Source organism: Lingula anatina, chromosome 2, assembly GCF_051362555.1.
Source record: "Lingula anatina isolate TDL-2025a chromosome 2, LinAna3.0, whole genome shotgun sequence".
Lineage (NCBI taxonomy): Eukaryota > Metazoa > Brachiopoda > Lingulata > Lingulida > Lingulidae > Lingula > Lingula anatina.
The window spans coordinates 9,267,173-9,289,905 of record NC_141768.1 but is presented as its reverse complement, the minus strand read 5'-3'; the positions used below and the strand labels follow the sequence as shown (position 1 = coordinate 9,289,905).

General features: G+C 39.0%; 3 protein-coding genes across 8 annotated transcripts in view; all 3 read right to left on the bottom strand.

Moving 5' to 3' along the window:
* Positions 1–2,644: 2,644 nt before the first annotated feature.
* LOC106177790 (uncharacterized) lies at positions 2,645–11,405 on the bottom strand. Of its 6 annotated transcripts, none has more exons than XM_087003560.1 (6): positions 11,231–11,405; positions 8,786–10,529; positions 8,213–8,397; positions 7,190–7,309; positions 3,520–3,644; positions 2,645–3,206 (listed from the first exon to the last, which is right to left on the bottom strand). In XM_087003560.1, the coding sequence occupies exons 2-6, from the start codon at positions 10,510–10,512 to the stop codon at positions 3,027–3,029; spliced, it is 2,337 nt and encodes a 778-aa protein (XP_086859686.1). In that variant the 5' UTR covers positions 10,513–10,529; positions 11,231–11,405; the 3' UTR covers positions 2,645–3,026. The 6 variants fall into 6 exon arrangements, with proteins under 6 accessions (XP_086859686.1, XP_086859687.1, XP_086859685.1 ...); XM_087003561.1 differs by lacking the exon at positions 11,231–11,405 and adding an exon at positions 11,035–11,152; XM_087003559.1 differs by lacking the exon at positions 11,231–11,405 and adding an exon at positions 11,030–11,130.
* Positions 11,406–12,553: 1,148 nt separating this feature from the next.
* Positions 12,554–22,346, bottom strand: LOC147763378 (trinucleotide repeat-containing gene 6C protein-like). Its single transcript, XM_087007283.1, has 11 exons — positions 22,334–22,346; positions 22,140–22,249; positions 21,387–21,600; positions 18,396–21,157; positions 18,022–18,240; positions 17,058–17,222; positions 16,821–16,910; positions 16,614–16,671; positions 14,771–16,435; positions 14,443–14,513; positions 12,554–14,051 (listed from the first exon to the last, which is right to left on the bottom strand). Exons 1-11 carry the CDS (start codon positions 22,344–22,346, stop codon positions 13,608–13,610), a joined length of 5,811 nt encoding a protein of 1,936 aa, XP_086863409.1. The 3' UTR covers positions 12,554–13,607.
* Positions 22,296–22,733, bottom strand: part of LOC106177785 (uncharacterized) — an 18,521-nt gene continuing 18,083 nt past the window's right edge. The window contains exons 10-11 of the mRNA XM_087004978.1: positions 22,613–22,687; positions 22,296–22,485 (exon numbers count right to left, since the gene is read on the bottom strand). Coding sequence (XP_086861104.1) covers positions 22,405–22,485; positions 22,613–22,687 — 156 coding nt within the window. The 3' untranslated portion in view covers positions 22,296–22,404. The remainder of the gene's footprint in view (positions 22,486–22,612; positions 22,688–22,733) is intronic.

Here is a 22,733-nt window from a genome sequence, read left to right as displayed (position 1 = left end):
CGATAGTCGGCTTCGCATCTGATGCCTGTCGTTACGGACCCCCCCCCCCCTCCCCCCCCCCCCCCCCCACTTCAAATGACCCTGGATCCGCCCCTGGTACGGTAACTTAATGAATTTTAATTTTTATATCGCGTTTACTTTGTAGTGGTTCAGTCATGGTAAATTATAGACATGACGTGAGTATATTTTTATAAATATTTAAACTGTAGGGGGGCCTAACTCAAGGGGCTTTGTGTCATGGCTAGGTAACATGTTCCCTAGAAAAATGTAAAAAAATGTTTCATTTTGTTCAAGTACTTGGTGCAAGACAGTTAGCAGAAGGAGGCTGAGAAAGTGTTAAATTTAGCTTTTTGTGTAATAATAATAATAATATAATATATTTATTTCGAGTCTAAAATCCATAAAATGTTCAATAGACTGTACAACATAAAATACAAAGAAGTTTATAAATAAAAATAGTTAAGATATATAATATATAAATCAGAACTAGACTAAATTGTAATAAACAGTAATAAAAGTAAAAAATCCAAGGTTTCTTAATGTAAAATTAAAAATTCCTGAATAAAATGTCTTAAAATTGTGAGTTTTCAATTCCTTTTTAAAAGATTCTTGTGATTCTATTCATAAAAATTGGCAACTTATTCCACTCTACTGGTGCAGCTACACAAAATGATGTCACCATATGATTATAACTTTGATTTGGGAACTTTCAGTAAAAGTTTGTCACCAGACCTCAGGGATCTTTGAGGGCTATAATGTTTTACTAGATCAGTAATATATGGTGGAGCTACATGTAGGTTATAAAAAGCAGCATGTATAAAAACTAAAACCTTAAATAAAATTCTGGCCCTAACTGGTAACCAGTGCAGCTGCTAATTGGAGTGATATGGCAATCCCTAGGCTGTAGCATTAAAAGCCGTGCTGAGATATTCTGGATGCGTTGTAATCTTTTGATCTTATCATCTGGACATCCATATAATACAGAATTGCAATAGTCCAACCTGGAAGTTACCAATGAGTGTATAACAGTAGCAGCAGATGATTGATTCGGATATTTCCTTATGGTGCCAATATTCCGAATGTTGAATAAACAATTAAGACCTTGTGATGTTAGAGATCTGTTTGTCCATTGAAAGTGAAGAATCAAAATATACTCCTAAATTTTTTACATGGGGGAGGATAGTGCCATACTAGCTCCAATTTTAAGTTGCAAGTTATGAGCAAGGCCCTTGTTGTAGGGTTGAGTAATGACTAAAAATTCTGTTTTTCCATCATTTATCTTCAATTTGTTTGAAATGAGCCAACCTCTGAGGTCTGATATGCAATCAACAATGGTGTTCACAGACAATGCTGGATCATGGATGTTACAAGATGTGTACAACTGGGTATCATCGGCATAAAAGTTGTAACCTATCTAATGATAACGCAGAATTGCTCCAAGGGGTAACGTGTAAACACAAAACTTTAGCAGGCCAAGAACGCTCCCCTGAGGAACACCAAATAAAAGCTGTGAGAGTTCAGAAAGCACACCATTTATATTAACTTGATGCATTCTCCCAACAAGATAGGATCGTAAAAGATCTAAGTCCTTATCTCTAACCCCTACACTCTGCTCTAGAAATGTCAATAAAATATTATGGTCTACTGTGTCAAACGCAGCAGACAAATCTAACAGTACCAATAACATAGCAGAATGTTTGTGAACACCACTTAACAAATCATTTTTAATTCTCAAAAGTGCAGATTCTGTGCTATGATTGAATTTGTAGGCTGACTGCATTTCCTCAACAACGTGTAATCATGGAAACGTTTTCCGATTCATGCCTTACAAATATGCATAGTTTTCGCTTTCAGTAACAAAGGTTCTAGTTACGACAGTTTAAAAAGTAACTTTTGTATAATATTTGCACGTTTCTAATGCTAACAAAAATTAGACTGCGCTACAGGGGTATGACATATTTGTGTTTCTTCTGGGACATAATTTTGTCCATGGTTTCTTGTGATACATTTTGTCCTCAAGTTCAAGTATATTTTTCACAATGCCTGGTAACGAGAGTTTTACAAGTTATTTTCTCACAGAATGTAGTTTTGCCTCGTTTCGTGTAAAACATTTCACTGTTCTCTGTTAGGATATCGTCTTGCTGATCATGGATATAACTGAATTTAAGATGTTTTATTAATAATGTCTAAAATATCACAAAATCATCAAACAAATAAAAATGGCCTGCGATAAAAGACAGCACGAAGTTTTTCCCCCAAATTTTTATGTCGGGCGACACCGCAAAAGGAGTAGCTTGCTCAAGTTATTTATTGCTTTAAACATTAAAAAAATATTCTGAGACATCATGGTCACTTCTTGACAAGTTGCAAATATTTACTTTAGCAAAAACAAACAAGGAGAATGTGAGATGTTGCTATGAGCGACAGTAACGAAGGTTTAAAATTTAGTCCACGTACGTTTTTCTATTTTTTTGTGTCAGAACAGATAAATCTAATTTTTTTTTCAGTTTTTAAAGCTGCCAGACCGATGTAAGTAATGTTCCACTTGGACAAACAATTGTTCCACTCGCTTTTCACTTCATATTTTAATAAAAATGTTAGGCACACCTGTATGTGGAGAATCAGTGGAAATCTTGCAGCCGAATGACCAATATTTCACCACAAATTTATTGAGTTTATTTCTCTACATGTGATAACTAAAATAATATGTGTGCAAAAAATTAATAATGCTATTGTCAGACAACTTTTAAGTAGTACTACAGCATTATATATGTGACCAAGTCAATGAATCAAAATCTGTAATACTAAATTAATTTCAAGGCCATATTTCCATCCTTTTTACCATTACTTAATACATGTACCACAGAAAAACAAAAAAGGTAAATATACCAATAAGGCAGTTAGAGGGCTTGTCAGCGGTCAGGGGACTGGGGTTAATCGTAACCCTGAAAAGATCCAGAGTATAGAGGTGATTAGGCAGTCCCATCCCACAAACCATCAATTTTGATTCAGTTCTGTAAAAAAAATCACAAAGCATTGTCACTAAGGTGAATTACTGCAGGTTCTTTACCAGGGTGGACATTTTTGATGTGTTTCACACAATTCCCCTTGAAGTTAGTTCTGTGGTCACAATAGCTGCACTTGTAAGGCCTCTTCTCACCTTCTGTATGCTTTAGGCGGATGTGTGTTTTGAAATGATACTCCCACTTGAAAAGAGAAAAAAAATAATGTCTGTTTTTATGATATCAACATCTTGGCAACAAACAATAGGATAATTGCACTTGTATTTCGCTTGAATGCACTGAAGCATATTGACATACAATGCCAGAGTACACTTTTTTAAAGAAAAATAAAAGTGCAATTATCCTGTTGTTTTGAACTGCAAGCAGGGACAAAATTCATTTTGTTTAAGATTGCTCAACTGCAGTATGCTTGAAATGCCCACTGTTTTTTACATAAATTTGTTACAATAATCATAAATAAATATTGGCACATAAAAAAGATATTAATAAAACCTACCCGTGTTTTGTAATCACAGTACATGCACTGAAAATCATATGTGGTTTTATGAACCTTCATGTGAGTCTTCAGGCTGCCTAAGGGAAACTTTTTACCACAAATGTCGCATACTTCTGGCCTTTCTCCTACAGAGAGTTAAAAATATTAAGCATTACTTATAAACAAAGCATCTGCAAACATGTTAACCCCATCCCCTTTTCTATTACACTTTCCTGGGGGCCAGTAATGTATATAAAGTATTCTGATGAGAGGGATAATGGACCCTTTCCATGAACAAGCAAATTTCCAGTGTATGAAAATCTGCAGCATATAACAAAAGGAACACAGGGTCAATTTGTTACCAACTTTCAGACTCTGCCAGAGCTAAAATCATTCATCCATTGGGAACTTATGAATTGGATTATTGTACCACCAGCGTTAGCGCTGGCGGTACACATGGTTTCGGTCCCGTCCGGATCGTTCCGCCGGCTCCGCCGGCTCCGCCGGACGGCTACCGTTACCGCTTCTCCTCCTAGACAGTAAGGGCCCCCGTACCCATCTCATGGATTTAGGTCACCTATAATCTCAACTCGTTCCACGTAAAATTTGGGCTTTGTCGGTATTGGGGTCTGGGTGTGGCACTCATTGCAATGCACCCTTGTCTAAAAATGGCAAAATTAAATGCTAATTATCTACCCTACGGAAGGAGTTATGGGAAAAATTTCTATAGACGGCTTTCCAAAAGTCATATGTGTAGATTTCAAATATACCCTTGTATTTGACCTTTGACCTTTACTTCAAGGTCAAATGGGCCAAAATTTTCAAAAAAATTAAATTTTTTACGAAAAAAATTTTTTTTGCCCTGTTATTCAGACACCACACAGACTTAACCAATAATATTATTGGAAGGTGTTACCCTTCAGGTCATCTTTCATCTCCATGAATTTGGGGTCAATCGGTGCATTTTCACGGGAGTAGCGGCCATAAGATACCGAAACTGAAAACTGTCTCTAATTCGGGAACCGTTAATGCTAGAGACCCATTCTTTTTTGCATTTTGTAGAGCATGTAAAGCCCAACACTGGAGGTGGTCTCGTTTTTTTTGTATTCCATATGGTTTTCGAGTTACGCTGTATCAAAAAGTACATATTGGTGGTAAAAGCAAAATGTGCAGTACGGTAATGGATAATAAATTTTGAACTCTGGAAAAATAAAACATAAGGCTTGGCAAAGCAGACAACTTGTGTTCAAAAATGACATTATTTCATCAAATTTGAACTTCTGAAACTTCAGAGCACCTCCTATTTCAAGAATTTTGACCAAAATGACATTTTCTTTATTTTAATTAATTTTTTCTGTACGAAATTTAAGGCACATTATGGTAACTCCAAAATTATAACATTTAGTCCCTTATATCTCCAAAACTGGCAGAGATAGGTCCATAGTTACTATTGAAGTTGAATAGGAAGTCATATACTGGCAATCTTACTATGACCTTGAAAGTGACCTTTGACCTACTTTTCACCATGAACTGAACTTTGCAAATTTTGCTTCCCTTTTATCTCCAAAACTGGCAGAGATAGGTCCATAGTTACTATTGAAGTTGAATAGGAAGTCATATACTGGCAACCTTACTATGACCTTGAAAGTGACCTTTGACCTACTTTTCACCATGAACTGAACTTTGCAAATTTTTCTTCCCTTTTATCTCCAAAACTGGCAGAGATAGGTCCATAGTTACTATTGAACTTGAATAGGAAGTCATATACTGGCAATCTAAATGTGACCTTAAAATTGACCTTTGACCTACTTTTCACCATAAACTGAACTTTGCAAAATTTTCTTCCCTTTTATCTCCAAAACTGGCAGAGATAGGTCCATAGTTACTATTGAACTTGAATAGGAAGTCATATACTGGCAATCTAAATGTGACCTTAAAATTGACCTTTGACCTACTTTACACCATGAACTGAATTTTGCAAATTTTGCTTTCCTTTTATCTCCAAAACTGGCTGAGATAGGTCCGTAGTTACTATTGAACTTGAATAGGAAGTCATATACTGGCAATCTAAATGTGACCTCAAAATTGACCTTTGACCTACTTTTCACCATAAACTGAACTTTGCAAATTTTGCTTCCCTTTTATCTCCAAAACTGGCAGAGATAGGTCCATAGTTACTATTGAACTTGAATAGGAAGTCATATACTGGCAATCTAAATGTGACCTTGAAATTGACCTTTGACCTACTTTTCACCATGAACTGAATTTTGCTTCCCTTTTATCTCCAAAACTGGCTGAGATAGGTCCATAGTTACTATTGAACTTGAATAGGAAGTCATATACTGGCAATCTAAATGTGACCTCAAAATTGACCTTTGACCTACTTTTCACCATGAACTGAACTTTGCAAATTTTGCTTTCCTTTTATCTCAAAAACTGGCAGAGATAGGTCCATAGTTACTATTGAACTTGAAAAGGAAGTCATATACTGGCAATCTAAATGTGACCTTAAAATTGACCTTTGACCTACTTTACACCATAAACTGAATTTTGCAAATTTTGCTTTCCTTTTATCTCCAAAACTGGCTGAGATAGGTCCGTAGTTACTATTGAACTTGAATAGGAAGTCATATACTGGCATTATAAATGTGACATTAAAATTGACCTTTGTCCTACTTTTCACCATAAACTGAACTTTGCAAATTTTGCTTCCCTTTTATCTCCAAAACTGGCAGAGATAGGTCCATAGTTACTATTGAACTTGAATAGAAAGTCATATACTGGCAATCTAAATGTGACCTTGAAATTGACCTTTGACCTACTTTTTATCATGAACTGAACTCTGCTAATTTCTTTCTCTTTTAACTTCAAACTTGACAGAGATAGGTCCATAGTTACTCTTGAACTTGATTAGGAAGTCATATACTGGCAATTTACTGTGACCTTGAAATTGACCCTTGACCTACCTTACGAAGAACTTAAATTTGATTGTACCATATATATTTTTTGCAATAGTTTAAAAATTCTTGTTGATTGCATTTTTACAGCTTGTCAAGCACAAAACTGGTGGCTATGTCCCTTATTTTGTGTATGTGGGGGTCTATACGAATGCGCTTGCTCCAGCTGGTGGTACAATATTCGGAGGCGGTATCGCCTCTCTGATCCTCTAGTTAAAACTCTTTTACAGATGCTCCATTAACTTGTATGCCTATGGAAATCACATCATACTAGTTTAAAACAAACTGCATGGTCTGCCACTCCAAACCAGGAATATATACAAATTCTTAGTTTGGCCCATGATGCTTTTTATAAAAAGACACTTTGTATTTTGAAGTTTCAGTTTCCTTTAAGACCAACAGCACTATAGCAGACCATATACATAATTTTAAGTACATATAAATTGGGACTTGTTATTTTTGTATTCTACTGAAGGACTAAGATAGCATTATGTCATTGAATACAGTGACCAGACTAAAAGGTGCATTTTTGGGCATTTTGAAGCACTGTGGTCAAAAACATCGGTTCCTTTTGGGGGCAAGTATATAATAACATACTACCTGTAAGGACACATACACGTAACAAGAATGTAAGCAACATTTTAAGGGGAAATCATTCAGATTTTTTTCAAACTACATTAAGTAGTGTTATCAAAACATGCAAGAAAATGCCGCATTTAAATAACAATGGTTACCTGTATGTTTCTGCATATGGCTACTTAATCTACATTTCATTGTACAAGTGTAGTCACACAGTTCACAACTGTAAATCTTGCCTTTGCTTGGGAGTATACCATGTTGCTTAAACTGGTGAGCTGGGAAGAAAAAGTATGCATCACTTATGTATTTTTTTTTTATTTCTTTTTTAGCCAAATGTAAATCTAATGTAAGTCTAGGTCAAATGTTTTCCATCTTTTTCACTTTAAGCAAATTCATTTTAAACAAAAAAGGCCTAGTAAACAAGGCAGCACAGCTGTGAAATGTACAGACATCAAGAATGAAAAATAATCCAATCAAGCTGGTTTGCCAATTTGAGCTATAAGTCAATGATTCTTGTAAGTTACATAATAATAAGTAATAGTTTTCCTTTTAGAACATTTGTAGTGGCAGTACACAAAAAAGTTTTTAAAATCATTTTCGATGCAATATTACATAATGCTTAACAGCATAATCACCACCAATTTTTCACTACAGGATCAGAGAGGCAATACTGCCTCTCGATATTGTACCACTAGAGTATGCGCATCTGTATGGAAAAAAAAGGGACACCACCTCCAGTGATGTGCTTGACAAGCTCTACAAATTATTTTGTAGAAAATTACAATTTATAACAAAATCGTGAGGAAAAGCAAATTTGTCAAATCTTAAGTTGCAGTAAGACTGTGAATAAAAGACTTCCCATCCAAGTTTAATGGTAAATTTAAGAGCTTGAAAATTGCTTGGGACTTAAACCTTGAAAAAGTGCGGTTCAAGGTTGAAAGTAAAATGATTTTCACTTTATTTGTACAACAGTGGATAAAATATGCCAATATAACACTGAAAGTGCATGGCGACAATGGTGACAACAGACACAGGTGATGGCTATATATACAGACACATAATTGAAAATTAAACACCATTATGAATGTAAGTAATATAAATTATTGGTAGGTTTTACATACCCAATAAACAATGCTAACTTTTTAAGGTGAAAAAGATTACTTGATTACAATACAAACCTTCAAGTCTATCCTTGACGTATGTGGAGTGGTCACATTGAGAACATAAGAAGGTTTTTCGAGCTCCGATGCACCGCAACTGATGCATCTTCAAAGATGCCTTGTCAACCATCATTTTACCACAATTTGGACAACTGCATGTATAGCGCAGCTCATGGCGAGACAATCTATGGGACTTTAGAGAACTAAAATAAAAGGTGAAACATGCAAAGTAATACTGATTAAAATTGTATAAAGTTGACTCAAGTAAAAAATAACTGATAACAGCATTTCTATATACATAATGTGGAACCAACTGCCAAAGATCTTGTTATTGCTTCCATTGACTGTCTGTTTGGCTTTGAGCATTATTATCTAAAACATTATAGAAAGATTTTGATAAAAATTTTCAGGGTACATGCAGGCCAGATATGAGGAAACTTGAAACTGATTTGATTTTGATGGTACGTACAGTAATTATATAATCAATAAAGTTCTTATTTCAGTTTAGACATGGTCATTTGCTGTGTCTAGAGGAATATCACCTTTCATTACATGATACAAGTAACATGTTACATTATCATGCTTATTTACCCTTTTGTTGAGAACTTTCGATTGCATTGGGGGCATGGGAAATTCTTCTCCTCAGTGTGCTTTGCTCTGCAATGATCTTCCATAGTAAGCAAGCTATATGTCAAGAATGAACAATCTGGATAAGTGCACCGTACAGCTTTCTCTGCATCAACCAAACCATGCTGAGTGTACTTATGCTGCAATAGTGCTTTCTCCGTCATATACACCTTTGGACACAGCTCACAAATGTATAACTTGCCACGAAGAAAATGCCTATCGATGTGTCGTTTTAAATAGCCTTTTAAGGGAGTAACATAGTTACAGAGGGGGCACTTGTGTGGAGGATCAGTGTTGTGTTCTTCCTTCAAATGATTGGTGATGTCTCGAATAGTAGTGCATGTAAAATCACACCCCTCTTCTGAGCAGACTTGAACATGTTTCTTATGTTTTCTAAGCTGGTGCCCTCTGTAGAATTCTTTTACATTGAACTCCTGAGGACAGTTAGGACAGTGAACAGCCTGCAAAAACACACCCAAGCCATGTGTCTTAGCCCGATGCATCACCAGAGCCTTTTCCTTCGCAAACACGTTACCACACTGTTCACATCGATTCAGATCTCTTTTTATTTCTTTCAGTTTAGATTCACTGCTTCTTCCTTTACCACCAGGTATTTTTAATGGAAATGGGACACTATTAGGAGACTTTGTAGCAGCTGCAGTATTTTTGCTATCCCTAACTTGACTGGATGGAAATTTCCATAAACTTTTCTTCTTGTGGTTTAACTGAAAATGTCTCAAAAGTGCAGACTTGGATATGAATCCTTTAAAGCAAGTGTAACACACATGGTTTGGAATACTTGTTTTAACAGGAATTTTTCTTCTGCTTTCTTTTCTAAAACTCCTAGAAAACCTCTGCCGTGCAACCTTCAGCAGACCACCAGAACAGCTTCTGGTCAAGTAATGTAGACTTTTTTCTTTTATGCTTGGAAAAATAGACTTGCATGCAACACAGGTATATTTGCCCCTATATTCACTTCCACCACTGAGGCCTGGTAAACTTAACTTGGATAAACTACAGGTCTTATCAAGACTACTCAGATCTTCTAAAGGTTTCCACTTCTCGGCAGTTGTAAATTGTTCCAATTTCTTGCCTGCCAAATGTTCAGAACTAGATTTAAGGGACTCCTCAACACCCAAGGCATTATTCACATTATTCACCTGTTCTGTATTTATAACACAAGCTGACATTCCGTTTGTATAGTCAGCCTCATCACCATCATCCAATGCATTACACTCATTTTCAACATCAAAGCTGGATGTGGAAACTGCTGAAGTCATAGACTTAATATCAAGTCCTCCTCTAGTTTTCAAGCCTTTCTTTTGGCCTGCATCCCACTTGTCAAGCAAATCCTGAATCTCCAACTTTTTAGCAGTCTTTAGAAATTCATCCCAGCAAGGGACTGGTATCTTAACTTTCTGGCCATACATATAGTCTAGGATATAGCTGAACATCTCCCAATTTATATCAGAAAGCACAATGTGTGACTGGTTAGATTTTGAAAGACGGAAATAATCAGCAAAGTATTTGGAGTAAGAGACAAGGATGAGTTTATGGGCGCTACAGGATGTGTTTCCTATGTGAATTTCTATGTCACAATAGCACTGGTCAGATCTCAGTCTAAAAGCATTTTGAAGAAATGAAGTTTGGGCTTCAACACTGATCTGCATAGTTACATGTACTCCTGCCATTTTGTAAAGGACAATCTCTGAAAAATGAAAACTAAAATATTTAAGAATGAAGAGTGAGTCAATTAGTACCACGTGAAAACACCTAGAGGAACAATGATAAAAAAATAGATGACTTGACTAAAGGTATACATGCACTGCAATACTACGTCTTCCCATTTGAAAAATTGTGAACAAAACAATAATTAGAAAAGCACCCAGAAAACGCAGACCACCCATCATGGCTGGCTCATTGTTCCGTTCAGTCAGTAGGGGGGCAATTTCTAATAGACTCATGTTCACTGTATCAATCTGTATTTCTCACATTGCACGTTTACCTCGAAACTGCCTTCATTTTCCCTAATCTACATTCATGTACAGTACAATCTTTTGCCATTTTTGGTTCTTAATAATGTTTTTAAACATTATTAAGAACCAAAAATGGCAAAACTCTGTGTTCATGCCCGGCTCCTAAACTTACTGTGTGGCAATGTTTAGGGGCTGAAAATCAAATTAAGCAATTCCAAATAATACATAATACCACACGTTTGAGTCCTGATGGCTCCTCTTGTATTGGGTGCAACTAATTCCAAGAATGAATAATTATACTTCGAAGGAGTTGCGGTTTTATTTGGAAATTATAAATCTCTTAGATGAAGATAACAAGCAAAATGATTTGATCCCGGTTGTCACTTAGTTTAAGAAATGCATTGGATCTAAATGCAAAGCTCATCTTTAGTACCTGCATTACTTCCGGTGGCACGGTCTTACTGGATGGGTTTTCTTCAGACGAGTTTATTTCTTCTAATCTTTCTACATCTTTGTGGCTTCGTTTCAACATTTTCGTTATCTTAAACGTAAGTTGTGATGATAAAAAATCAATTTAACACAAAATCATTGAGGAAAAGTTATTGAATTTTGAAGAAAAGAAGATATTTTTTGCCACAACAGCCCCAACGCGCTTTTATTGTATGTTTGGAATGACAGAAAGCTCCCCCCCCCCCCCCCCCCCCCACACACACACCACCACCACCAGTCGTAGAGGTGGCTATCACAAAAACGCACTAGCTTACGTATCTTTTTATGAATTATTATTCGTAAAAATAAACGCACTAAGTTAAAATGCGATACTAATTACAGTAAATATGGTTTTCGCCCCAATTACCGTTTTTGTGCTCTCACTTATTGGAATTTTGTTTACCACTAAATCTTTTTTCTTTACTTCTCTTTTAAGTGATCACTTGTCATAAGACTTTTTCGTGATTGGGAATGAAATTTGCAACATGTTACGGTTACCAAGAGATTAAAAAGTACATTTCTAATTTTTACTATCTTCTTTGGGCGAGCGTCACCCTGCATTTGAACTATTTTTACAAAGGCAGTGCACGTGGTCCAGCATCATCGGCTGTCAAGTTTCATGAAATCTTTTATTGTAAATAGTGTAAGCATGTGTGTGGATTTAATTTATCATTATTTCCTTATATATAAATACGTTTATTACTTTCTAACAAAATTATATAACCCTACCTTCTCTGCACTTCAAATTAAAACAACTTGATATTATTGTTTGTTGGGCGTCTCCTCTGTAGCTTTGCCTTTTAGGAGAGAAATGAGAAGTCGATTTTTTGTTTATGTGTTGCTTTATTACTTTATATCACCACTGCACATAAAAGTATCATTTGTCAAATACATAACTATTGGCCTCTTTTCTGGTATATTATCATGCCAGACTATTGTGCATTTACAACTTTTTGAAGAGCACTTTCGATAGGCCCACAACTTGGGACCTGACAATTTGGTTTTAAAATCTTATGAATAGAGATATACAGAAGAACTGCATGCATTTTCTGACAAATCTACAACATATAAATGCAAATATCAATTTAACTATCATTCTAACCTTTGGAATTTGGAACTGTATTTAAAGTGAAAGTATCACTAGGCACATTTTAAAATAAGATATATATTGTTACAATATTTTGAGAACCACCTTCCTCATGCTTGCCACCTCTAACAAGTCTAGCTGAAAGAAACATCTGTAAATAGTAAAACATAACAACAATACTTCTGCTAAGTAGAGGTTTGAGTCACTAGACCCTAAGTCCCCTCACACTTTATTTGAATTATCACCAGTTCCACTATAATATTAATAATAATGATAATAATAGAGTACAACTCAGAAGAGCAGATCACACATTAAGACAGAAGACACACAAAATTTAATGACACCCGCTGCAAAGACGGAGTCGCACATCTTGCAGAAAATAAGTTCCACATAAGTGAAGAAAGAAAAAAAAAAAAAATGGCCATTTTTAAATGTTATTCAACGATTGCAAAAACCAGCACTAGAATGATTTAAGACTCTTACAATGATTTAATAAGCATTATTTTTTTTTTTTTACATTTTTTTCTTTTTTCCCTTTTTTGTCCGTTTAATATAATATGTTGCAAGTTAAATCACTGGCTCCATCATTATGAGGAAACCACTTGGAGGTTAAATGTCATATCTGTCCATCCCCCTCCCTAAAATAAAAAGGAGATGTAACATTGCACAAGTTACAAAGTAAGCATTTTTTTTTCTCACAAGGTACCTTTTCTGAAAGACATTGGTTTTTGAAATAGTCATTTTTATTTTTATTTTTCTTATTTTTTTTTTCTTTTTTGCTTACTTTTTTTTTTGTTATTCTTTTGAGATTAAAAAGTGCCCCTGCTTCTAGGAACGAAGCTAATAGCACCAAGATAATTATGATTTGGTGTTCTTTGTACTCGGAATGCAACATCTCCATAACAACATCTCATCATGGCGTACATATCAAATTGTAAAGCTGCTAAATCAATACTGAAACCCCCTGCAACAAGAGATCGCAAAGTGCATCAAGCCCTTTCAAAGGCCAGTCAATGCATACAAAGTGAGGCAAGACCCCACCCTCAAATCTCTCAGCACTTCATAGTTTTCTCTGCCCAAGAGAGGCAAAAGCTGTGACAAATATAGTTTTTGATGATGCATGGTTCTTTCATTCAGCTATTCGTTGATCGATCCTGTATCATTTGGATGATACCCACCACAGTCTAAATAATTCATCAATAATAAAAAGTCAACCACAGTCTCTGAGATAAGCTTAGATCTGATCCCCACTGAGAATGTTCATGTCTGGCATGAAAGGGGTGTGGCGTTCCTCCAGAGTGGAAGATCCTCCCCAGAGGCCACTTCCTCCCCACATGCTACTCTGCAAACCCAGGCTAGAGCCGTTCCACTGGTTCACATCATTCTTGCCAGCAAAGGTGCTTGCAGAGCGGTGGAAGGTCGGAGTAGAGGTGCCTTGTGACCATGAATTAGAAGTTTGTGTGTTTTGCTCCTTGAAGCGTTGCATCTCTGCGTCGCTGGCAAAATCGGCAATGATGGTGGTGTTGCCCAGGATGCAGTGGTTGAGGGATTTCTGTGCTTTCATAGCCTCTTCCCTGGTGTGGTAACGCACAACAGCAGTGCCATTATGGAGACTCAGATAAAACATCTGAACAGGGCCATGCTGCATGCACAATGTCTTCAGGGTAGAGCCATCAATCTGGTTCAAAAAACAAAACTAATTCATCTTCCCATCTTATCTTTTTTGTTTATAGCTACTTAACACATTATCTAAACATCCCTTTTTTTTTTTTTTTTTTTGAAGTCTGATATTTTACAAAGATTTTCACAATAGACACATTACTTTGTTTTTTTTATCCACACTTCTTCAGGGCAGAACCATCAATGGTTTAAAAGACAAAAATCATTTATGTTCGCATTTTGTTTATGCACTCACCTACTTTTCACATTATCTAAACACATTATCAAAAATTCCGAAAGATTACAGAGATTTTCACAAGAGACACATTACTATTTTTTTCCGTATCCATACAACATAGCTCCTCCAAACTGTGGGAACTTTTATTTAAATTATCAAGTCTTAAACCTACCTGTGGAGTCAGGTTCCTTAGCACAACCCAAGTAGATACATTGGATCCCATGCGATCCCAAGAGGCACCCACTGAAATTGAAAAATTTGCTAGTGATATTTTCAACTGTTATAAATTGACAAAAATACTCACTGAATCAAACATTGACAATTAAAATGTTACCCTTTTCATACATTTTAAGCTTCATGAATTTATAAAAGGTATCAAGCAATAAATATGTCAAACTATACATATGCAATAGTCAATATTTTTGGAATAACACTTGAACACTCCCTTGAAAAATTGTGAAAGTAACTCACAGCTTTATAACAGCTTTACCATTACTGACCTGGAGTAAATGCAGAACCTGCAGATCCTCCAGCCCATGAGTTGGCTCTACTGAAGCCAGGATTGGTACCCCCACTACTTCCACCACCACTGCCCCACATAGCAGTTGAACCACCACCACCTCCAGCCTTCTGATTTGTCAAACCTGGTGGAGGGCGACTTGCAGCATTGGAGGCATTTTTGCCTGGCACTGGCACTCCCCACAGTTCAGAAGAAATGGATGTGGGTGTCAGGCTGCCAGAGGCAACAGTTGAAGTGTTGCCAGAGCTCCAGGTGGATTTTGAACCTCCACTGTTGCTAGCAATGGTGCTGATTGAACGTGGAAAATCCTTCATGCCAGACCAGGATGAGACCTGCTGGTCAGTGTTGGCAGTAGGACTTGATGACAGAGCATTCAGCACTTCAGGTTTGATGGTCAACATATTGGCAACACTAGCCACGCTGCCCGGGGTGATATGTGGATCCTCTTCCACGCTCTTGGTGACAGTGCCTTGCCACTTCTTACCAGGCACAAACTCTTCAATCATGTTACTGATATCAAATACTGGTGTGGTAGACTGACTGTTGCTATTGGACGATTGAGATTCTTTGTTGTCAGACTGGGCTGGGCTGTTATCCTTGACCAAAAGCTGGGCACTGGAGGTTATGGCACTGGAAGTAGGCCAGGAGGAGCCGGCCGTGGACGAGGAGACTGAAGTGGACCACATACTGTCTCCACTGAGAGAGGAAGAGAAGTCCAGCTTGTCTTGCAGATTGGGTGTGGAATGCGATTGATGAATGTTGGAGGGCTTGGAGCCTGGAGCTTTGTCTAAGTACTCATTCACTTCTTTGTCTGGGGAGGGCAGTTTCCACTGAGTGAGACGTGACTGGGGAGCACCAGCTGGCGTCTGGAGAAGAGAATCTTCGTTGATAGAGAGACTAGTCATCTTGGGATGGAGACTGGAAAGAGCATCCTTGGCAGCTGAGGATGCTGCCATGGCTTGCTGAGCTTGAGCAATCTGTTGCTGCTGTTGCAGGATCTTCTGCTTTATGGTCTGGATCACCACAGCATTCTGCTCCATTTGGGAGCGTTGCTGAAGAGGGTTCATGCCCGTCTTATTGGCCTGCAGCAGTTGCTGCTGTTGGACGAGCCGCTGAAGAATGGTCTGAAGCTGAAGCAGTTGTTGAAGTAGCACCAACATCTGTGGAGTGAGTTGCTGGTTCAGGAGTTGAGGATTTATCAGGCCTGCACGCACTGCCATCTGCAGCTGTTGCACAATCTGTTGCTGCTGGAGAAGCTGTTGCTGAGTAGAAGCAGACACGCCAGCAGAGGCTGCCGCTGCGGCCATGTTAGGGACTTGACCGCGGAGCACCTGACCCTGAGATGGTGGCATGTTCTGCTGCTGTTGCTGCTGCTGTTGTTGTTGTTGTTGTTGCATGAGAAGCCTTTGTTGTAGAGCAACTGGATTAATACTGGGATTGGGACTAGAAGAGACACTGCCCTGCTTGCCTAGCAGTTGTTGAGCATTGGATAAATTTGGAGTATTTTGAGAGAACGGATCACTGTTGTCAAAGTCTGCTTTGTCTTGCTGATGGATAGCGGAGAATTGGCGTTGAATGTTGCGATTCTTTCTGTCCAAGTCATTATCATCCCGCTTGTCCATATTAGCACCAGCAAAGAGTTCAGCTAAAATGAAATGGCAATATGTAAGAAAGTTGGAAATGATTCCAAAGTCTAACAAACCAACACCCTTAACTTTACAACCATCAGCAATAAATCAACAACAGAATGACTAAATGAGACAACAATATAGGATGATACCACTATAACAACTTAATGTACAAGATAAGTTCATTACACTTACCAATGGCACTTTCAAGATTCATGTTATTGCTTATTAAAGCATTTTGTGCATCTTCTTTCTGTAATGAAAAACAACACAAGGGCAAATTAGAATTGTTAAGGCCAAGCTGAAAATACCTTGTTTTTCCCAGTTCATAATGTTACATATCATAACACATTTTTCCATCATTAAAGTTGTAATGCAAATAGTAAAGGAAAAGCATGTTACCTTGAATCCCATTTCAGTCAGCTGTTGAAGCAGCCTGCTACGCATCTGAGGCTGTTGAGGATTCATGTTAAGACTACTCAATTTAGCACCCTGGAAGAAAGGTCCACATGTAAAATCAAGTCTTACAACATAGATTCATCCTAACTGAAAATTATTTATCTCATTGATGCCCAATTCCTCATACTTTTTAGAGCCAACTAGAAGCCTACTTTGCATCGAGAACAATCTGCTACTTACAATGGCTGAGTTTTTGTTGTAGAAGGGCATTCCAGTGATTTTCTTTGCACCATTTCTGTTAGTCCATCCTTGTGCACTGTTCCAGGTGGAGTTTTCCTGGGCAGAGTCCCACTCACCAACCTCAGTCTCAGCCCAGTTCTCATCATTCCAGCTGGATTCACTGGTCTGAAAGTGAAGAAATGCATGTAAAGTGCAGCTACACATATTTATTCAAAATTTAAACAATGGGACACAAGATATATCTTTCTTTGAGTGTCCAAAAAATGGCTTATTCACTTATTTTTCAAAAACCATTTTTCAAAAGCCAACTACATTACATATAATGATGTGACCTTGAATAATAAGGATGGTCTATACTTGAGATTTATTATCCCATCATGATAACAGTGAGCAATGGCTCCCGCATAATTAATACTGACAATCAAATTAGTTGGGAGGGGGGGATGATTTAGTTGCTACACAAGCACTGCACACACCACTCTAGTAACAAGCCCACACCAGGTTAGGTTTGAAACAAGAGAAAAAATGTGGCTTGCCTTTGCTGCTTTGCATCTGATTGTGGTTTCAGCCTTTCTGACCTATACTTTACTCTCACCATTAGGAAGCAGAGAACAGAATGTTCAAAACAACCTTGTTTCCTGCATCTTAATGAAGAGCCAAGATTGGATACAGATGTGGAACTCTGATGACAAATATCGACTTTATTTATTCAAACATCAATTTTCAATGTACTTCCCTAGAAATATCTCTGTATCCATTCTGACCCAAGTCCATTATGTACACTTCACAACACAGCAATTACTTCATATTGGTTAGATTTGATAGAATCACAAAGTGCATGACGTACAGATTTTTGACTGTTTAAAAAAATTACCTTTTAACTGCCATAGACAGTATATTTGAACAACCAAGGAAAGTGATATTCAGTTGAACCCCTTGTCATGCAGTTTATGTTTTCTCTTACCCTGTGGTGATTCCAGTCATTTCCAGGTCCACTGTACCCATTCAGCAAACGCCTGCTTGTTTGATCACCCTGCAAACCAGTATGATCGCCTACCTTACGAGGCCCTGGTGCATTCCACTGCATGCTATCACTTTCCCAGCCACTTGTAGACGGGGTCTTTGGCTTAGCACCACCTACCGGCCACTGACTGGCAGATGAATCACCCCAACCGCTGGAGCTCTGGAATTGTAATAAGCAGTATGCTCTAATGAATTCAACAGGGATGATCAGGCACAATTTACCACATTGGACATCCTCAAAAAACGTAAGCCATTATATTTTAGAAATGCATAAGCTGACATAAAAATATAACATAATTTTCATGCAATATCTACCTGAGAAGGACCAGGCCACATGGAAGAGACCTCCTCACTTTTGTTGGCTATTGGATTAGCAGCATCTCCCCAACCTCCAGAGGTAGGCATATTGGGGGGTGGGGGTCCTTGGCCCCACATGGCACCCCCCATATCACCAGATTTAGGTCTCTGGCCTGGGAACACTGGATTAGTTGAAGGAGTGATTGGAGTATTGGGAGTACTCGGGGTACTCCAGTTCTGGGGTTTTGATTGTGTAGGCTGAGTAGGATCACCCCAGAAAGCAGTACCATCATCCACATCCGTTGTGGACTTGCGATTGGTAGGAGGGGATGGTGCTCCCCATCCAGTTCCACCAGTAGACTTCCCAGCAGTAGCTGGCTTCACATCATCTCCCCATCCAGAAGAGGAGGTCGATCCTCTAGCAGAAGATTGGGAACTTCTTGGTGCAGATCCACTTCCGCCCCATCCATCTTGTGGAGCAGAGTTGTTGGTAGCCCCAGCCCACTGTGTTGGCAGAGGACGCGGTTCCTGGCCACCCCAGCTGGCATTGTTGGTGGGTGGGGGTTTGTTCCAATTGCTTGGCGTGGCGGCTGTATTAGCAGCTGCAGGAGGATTGTTTGCCCCACTGGGCCAAGATCTCTCCTTGGCAGGTCCAGCTCCTCCCCAGGACATGCCATCTGTAGTTGCATCCCCACCCCAGGCACTGGTGTCATTGCGAGGAGGCGGTGCCTGCTGGGCTGGAGGTCCAGACCAGGTAATGGAATTATCATTTCTCACAACAGGCTTTTCTTCGAAGGCAGGTTTCCCTGATGTATTTTTCACAGACTCCCATATGGCTGTACCATTATTCACTTCTTGGCGCCACACAGAGTCATCTTCTGGACGTGCTTTACGCTTTGGTTCTGGGGAGGTCTTTGCATCCCAGTTAGTGTCTTGAGAAACAGGACGCATGCCCCACCCTTCATGGCTATCAACTTGGCGGCTTATTTCTTCCTCAAATGCTGATTTGGCAGGCTTTTGCTGAGACGGTGGGGGCTGTGGAAGATTGTGGCTCAGAACTTTGGCGTACGAGCTCCCGCTACCCCATGCTGCGGGTGAGGTGGGTCCTGGTGAAGTTCCAGCCCAGGATGCCCCCTGTGAACTGTTTCCATGCTGAGGGGCACCATTACCCCACTGATTAGTTGCTACATTGTTCTGCACTGGCATATTACCCCACTGGCTCTGGGAGTTGTCTTGTGTCGATGCACTTCCCCAGTTGGTGGGTGACGGAACATTTCCCCACTGTCCCTGGGGGTTGTTTGGGTTGAGCTGAGAAGGGTCCTTCTGATTGGTCGTAGGCTGCCTCCCCCACTGGTCTGACCCATTGTTCTGAGTGGCTGTTCCACTACCCCATCCTTCGCCTGGATTGTTCTGTTGCTGGGAAGTGCCGGTGGCATCACCCCATCCTGACCCGGCTGTTTGTGATTGCCCTACACTGCTGCTGCCCCACTGACTGGCACCATTGTTCCCCCATTGAGACTGTTGGCCTGATTGGGACTCTCCCCAATCCCTGCCACTTGAATTGCTGTTGGCCCAGCTTCCAGTCTGACCAACTGAACCCCCTCCTGAACCCCATGATCCAATTCTTTTGGCACTACGCTGATTGCCGGAACTATTGCCACTGCTGCCACTATCACTTCTCTGGGAACTCCCTGGAGCTGGCCCCCAGTGACTGCCCCCACCCCACTGAGAGCTCTCACTGTTTGTGGGATCTCCCCACATGGACTGTAAACTGTTTGGCTGCTGGACACTGGATGCAGACTTGCCCCAGTCTCCTGTATTGGTACTTGGACTAGGCGTTGGGCTGGGACTACCCCAACCTGATCCTCCTCTCATGGAACTTTTCTCATCTTTTGACACGTTTCCCCACTGGCTGCCACTGCTGGAGGAGCTGGAGCTTGAGGAGCCCTGGGTTGTCATTCCCCATTGACTAGTTCCTCGCATATCATTTCCCCGTTTGATTTCACCAACCTTGCCATTACTATCTCCTTGATTGTTGCTAGCAGAGGACTCTTGTGGCACCATCATCCCCCATTGTGAAGCTCCTTGTTTCATATCTGCCTTGCTGTTGGTTGCAACATCCCCCAGGCTCTGGACACTAGACGGACGACTTGAAGAAGAAATACCTCCCCATGAGTTGGCAGTGGTGGCAGGAGAGTTTCTGCTACCATTACTACTTTGAGCACCTTGGTTTGTTGGTCCATGCTCTGTGCCTTGTGCTGGCATGGAATTCTGCTGGGAACTACCCCACTCAATGGGGGAGTTTGGGTTATTATTATTGGCTTGCATATTATGTCCTTGGTTCACAGCTTGGGAGGGAATGGATTCCCCCCACGAAACAGATGATGAGTTTGAGTTGTTGGCACCTCCTGGAGAGAGACTACTAGTTCCCCAGGATGTTGTTGAGTCTAATTTATTGTCAGAAGAGTTGGCTCCCCAATCACTGGAAGCACTTTGACCTTGAATGGCACTTGACCCTTGACCTTGACCCCCGTCTGGTCCTGGATTGCTTGAGCTAGATATCACAGATCCCGAATGGACAGATGCGTTGTCGTCACCTGCCTCAGATGCAGATTCAGACTGGTCACCAATGGATGGCCACTGCTCTTTGTCCCGACTATCCACAATAATATCACTACTACCACTGCTGCTGGCAGAGGCCTGATTACCCCAAGTAAGAATAGGATTGGCAGAGTCACCCTCTGGGTTTTGCCATGTACCAATTTCCTGACTTTCTGTATCTGCAAATTGAAACATTCCAATAATTAACACTAAACAGTCAAAAGATCAGCTAAGTCATTTAAAAAAAAAAAAAAAAAAAAAAAAAAAAAAAAAAAAATATATATATATATATATATATATATATATATGATAATGTTGAACCCTTCTTTAGGCAAATGAAGCAATTAGAATATTAAGCATAACTGAATTTAATTTAATACTCTGTCATCACTTTAATTTTAAACTTACCACAATTCTGGCCACCAGGTGGCACTGTTTGCATCTTATTCTTCTGCTGCTGTTTTTGAGCAAACCGAGGCGGCAGCTGATACTGTCTTTGTTGCTGCTGCTGCAGTTGCTGCTGGGTGGATGCTTGCTGTTGCTGCTGTGCTTGGTTCTTCTGCTTGGCAGCTGTAGCCTTCTTTTTTTCTTCCTCCTCTTTGGCTTTTTGGTCAACTATTTGCTGTACAAAAATATATTTCAGTTTTACTGTAGACTCATGAATTTTATGACTTTGCTTACCCTTTTTTTAAATTCATCAATTTTACAGCCATGTTTAAAGCAATAATAACTCTTCGTTTCGGCCAAAAAATGAATTTTCCTGGAGTAAACAACAATTTTTCCATACTTACCAATGGTTATTGAATCCATTTTTACATTCAAAGTTAGTCCCTGGTTTTTTTCTAAAAAGTTTGTTTTTTTGTTAAAATCTCTTAAGAGATTTTAACAGAGTATAGACATCAATGGAGGTCACGTGGTCTAAAGACAAGTTCAAATATCAGAATAAAAGCTATAACTGCTGTTTTTGTGGTAAAACAGAATATATTATATTTTTATGAGTTATTCACAAGGTTTTTATCGTGAAATATAGGTCTCATACGAAGAGTTATTATCCCTTTAAGGTCATTTCTAGTGGGGCTCAGAAGCAGGCAGTTTTGAAAAAAGGTGAGAAAATAATCACATAACAACAATACGGCGTAATTTGCAATGAAAATGGCCTACCTTCTGTTTAGCTGCTTCTGCAGCTTTCTTCTTGTCCTCTTTTTTACGCTTCTCTTCTTCAGCCTTCTTACGCACTTCTTCCTCCTCACGCTCTCTGCGCTCACGCTCTTCTCTGTAATTTGACCAATTGAGATAATTAAATACACTTCACCCTTTTTAAACAAAATACTTGAATTATATGATAGATATATTGCCTGTCAAGACCATATCTCAATGCAGCACCTAAACAAATCTATCCCTTTTTTGACAATCAGAGGTTGGTAACTTACTGCTCTCTTCTTTTTTTATCCTCTGCTAATTGGCGAGCTCTTTCTTCTTCAAGGCGGCGCTGTTTTTCTAATTCTGCCTAATATAAGAAACAAAAAGAACCAACTTTAAATGTCCCTTAAAAACAAGTAACTTTTCCACAAGTCTGAATAAGGTCAAACATAACATACATCGGCTAATTTCAAAAACAATATTTTTGTACTTACTATCTTCTTTTTCTCTGCACGTTCTTCCTCTTGTTTATTTCTTTCTTGTATCGCATAAGCGATATTTTCCATTTCCTGCAATGAACATTAAAAAATTCACTGGAAATAAAATGTCAAAAAT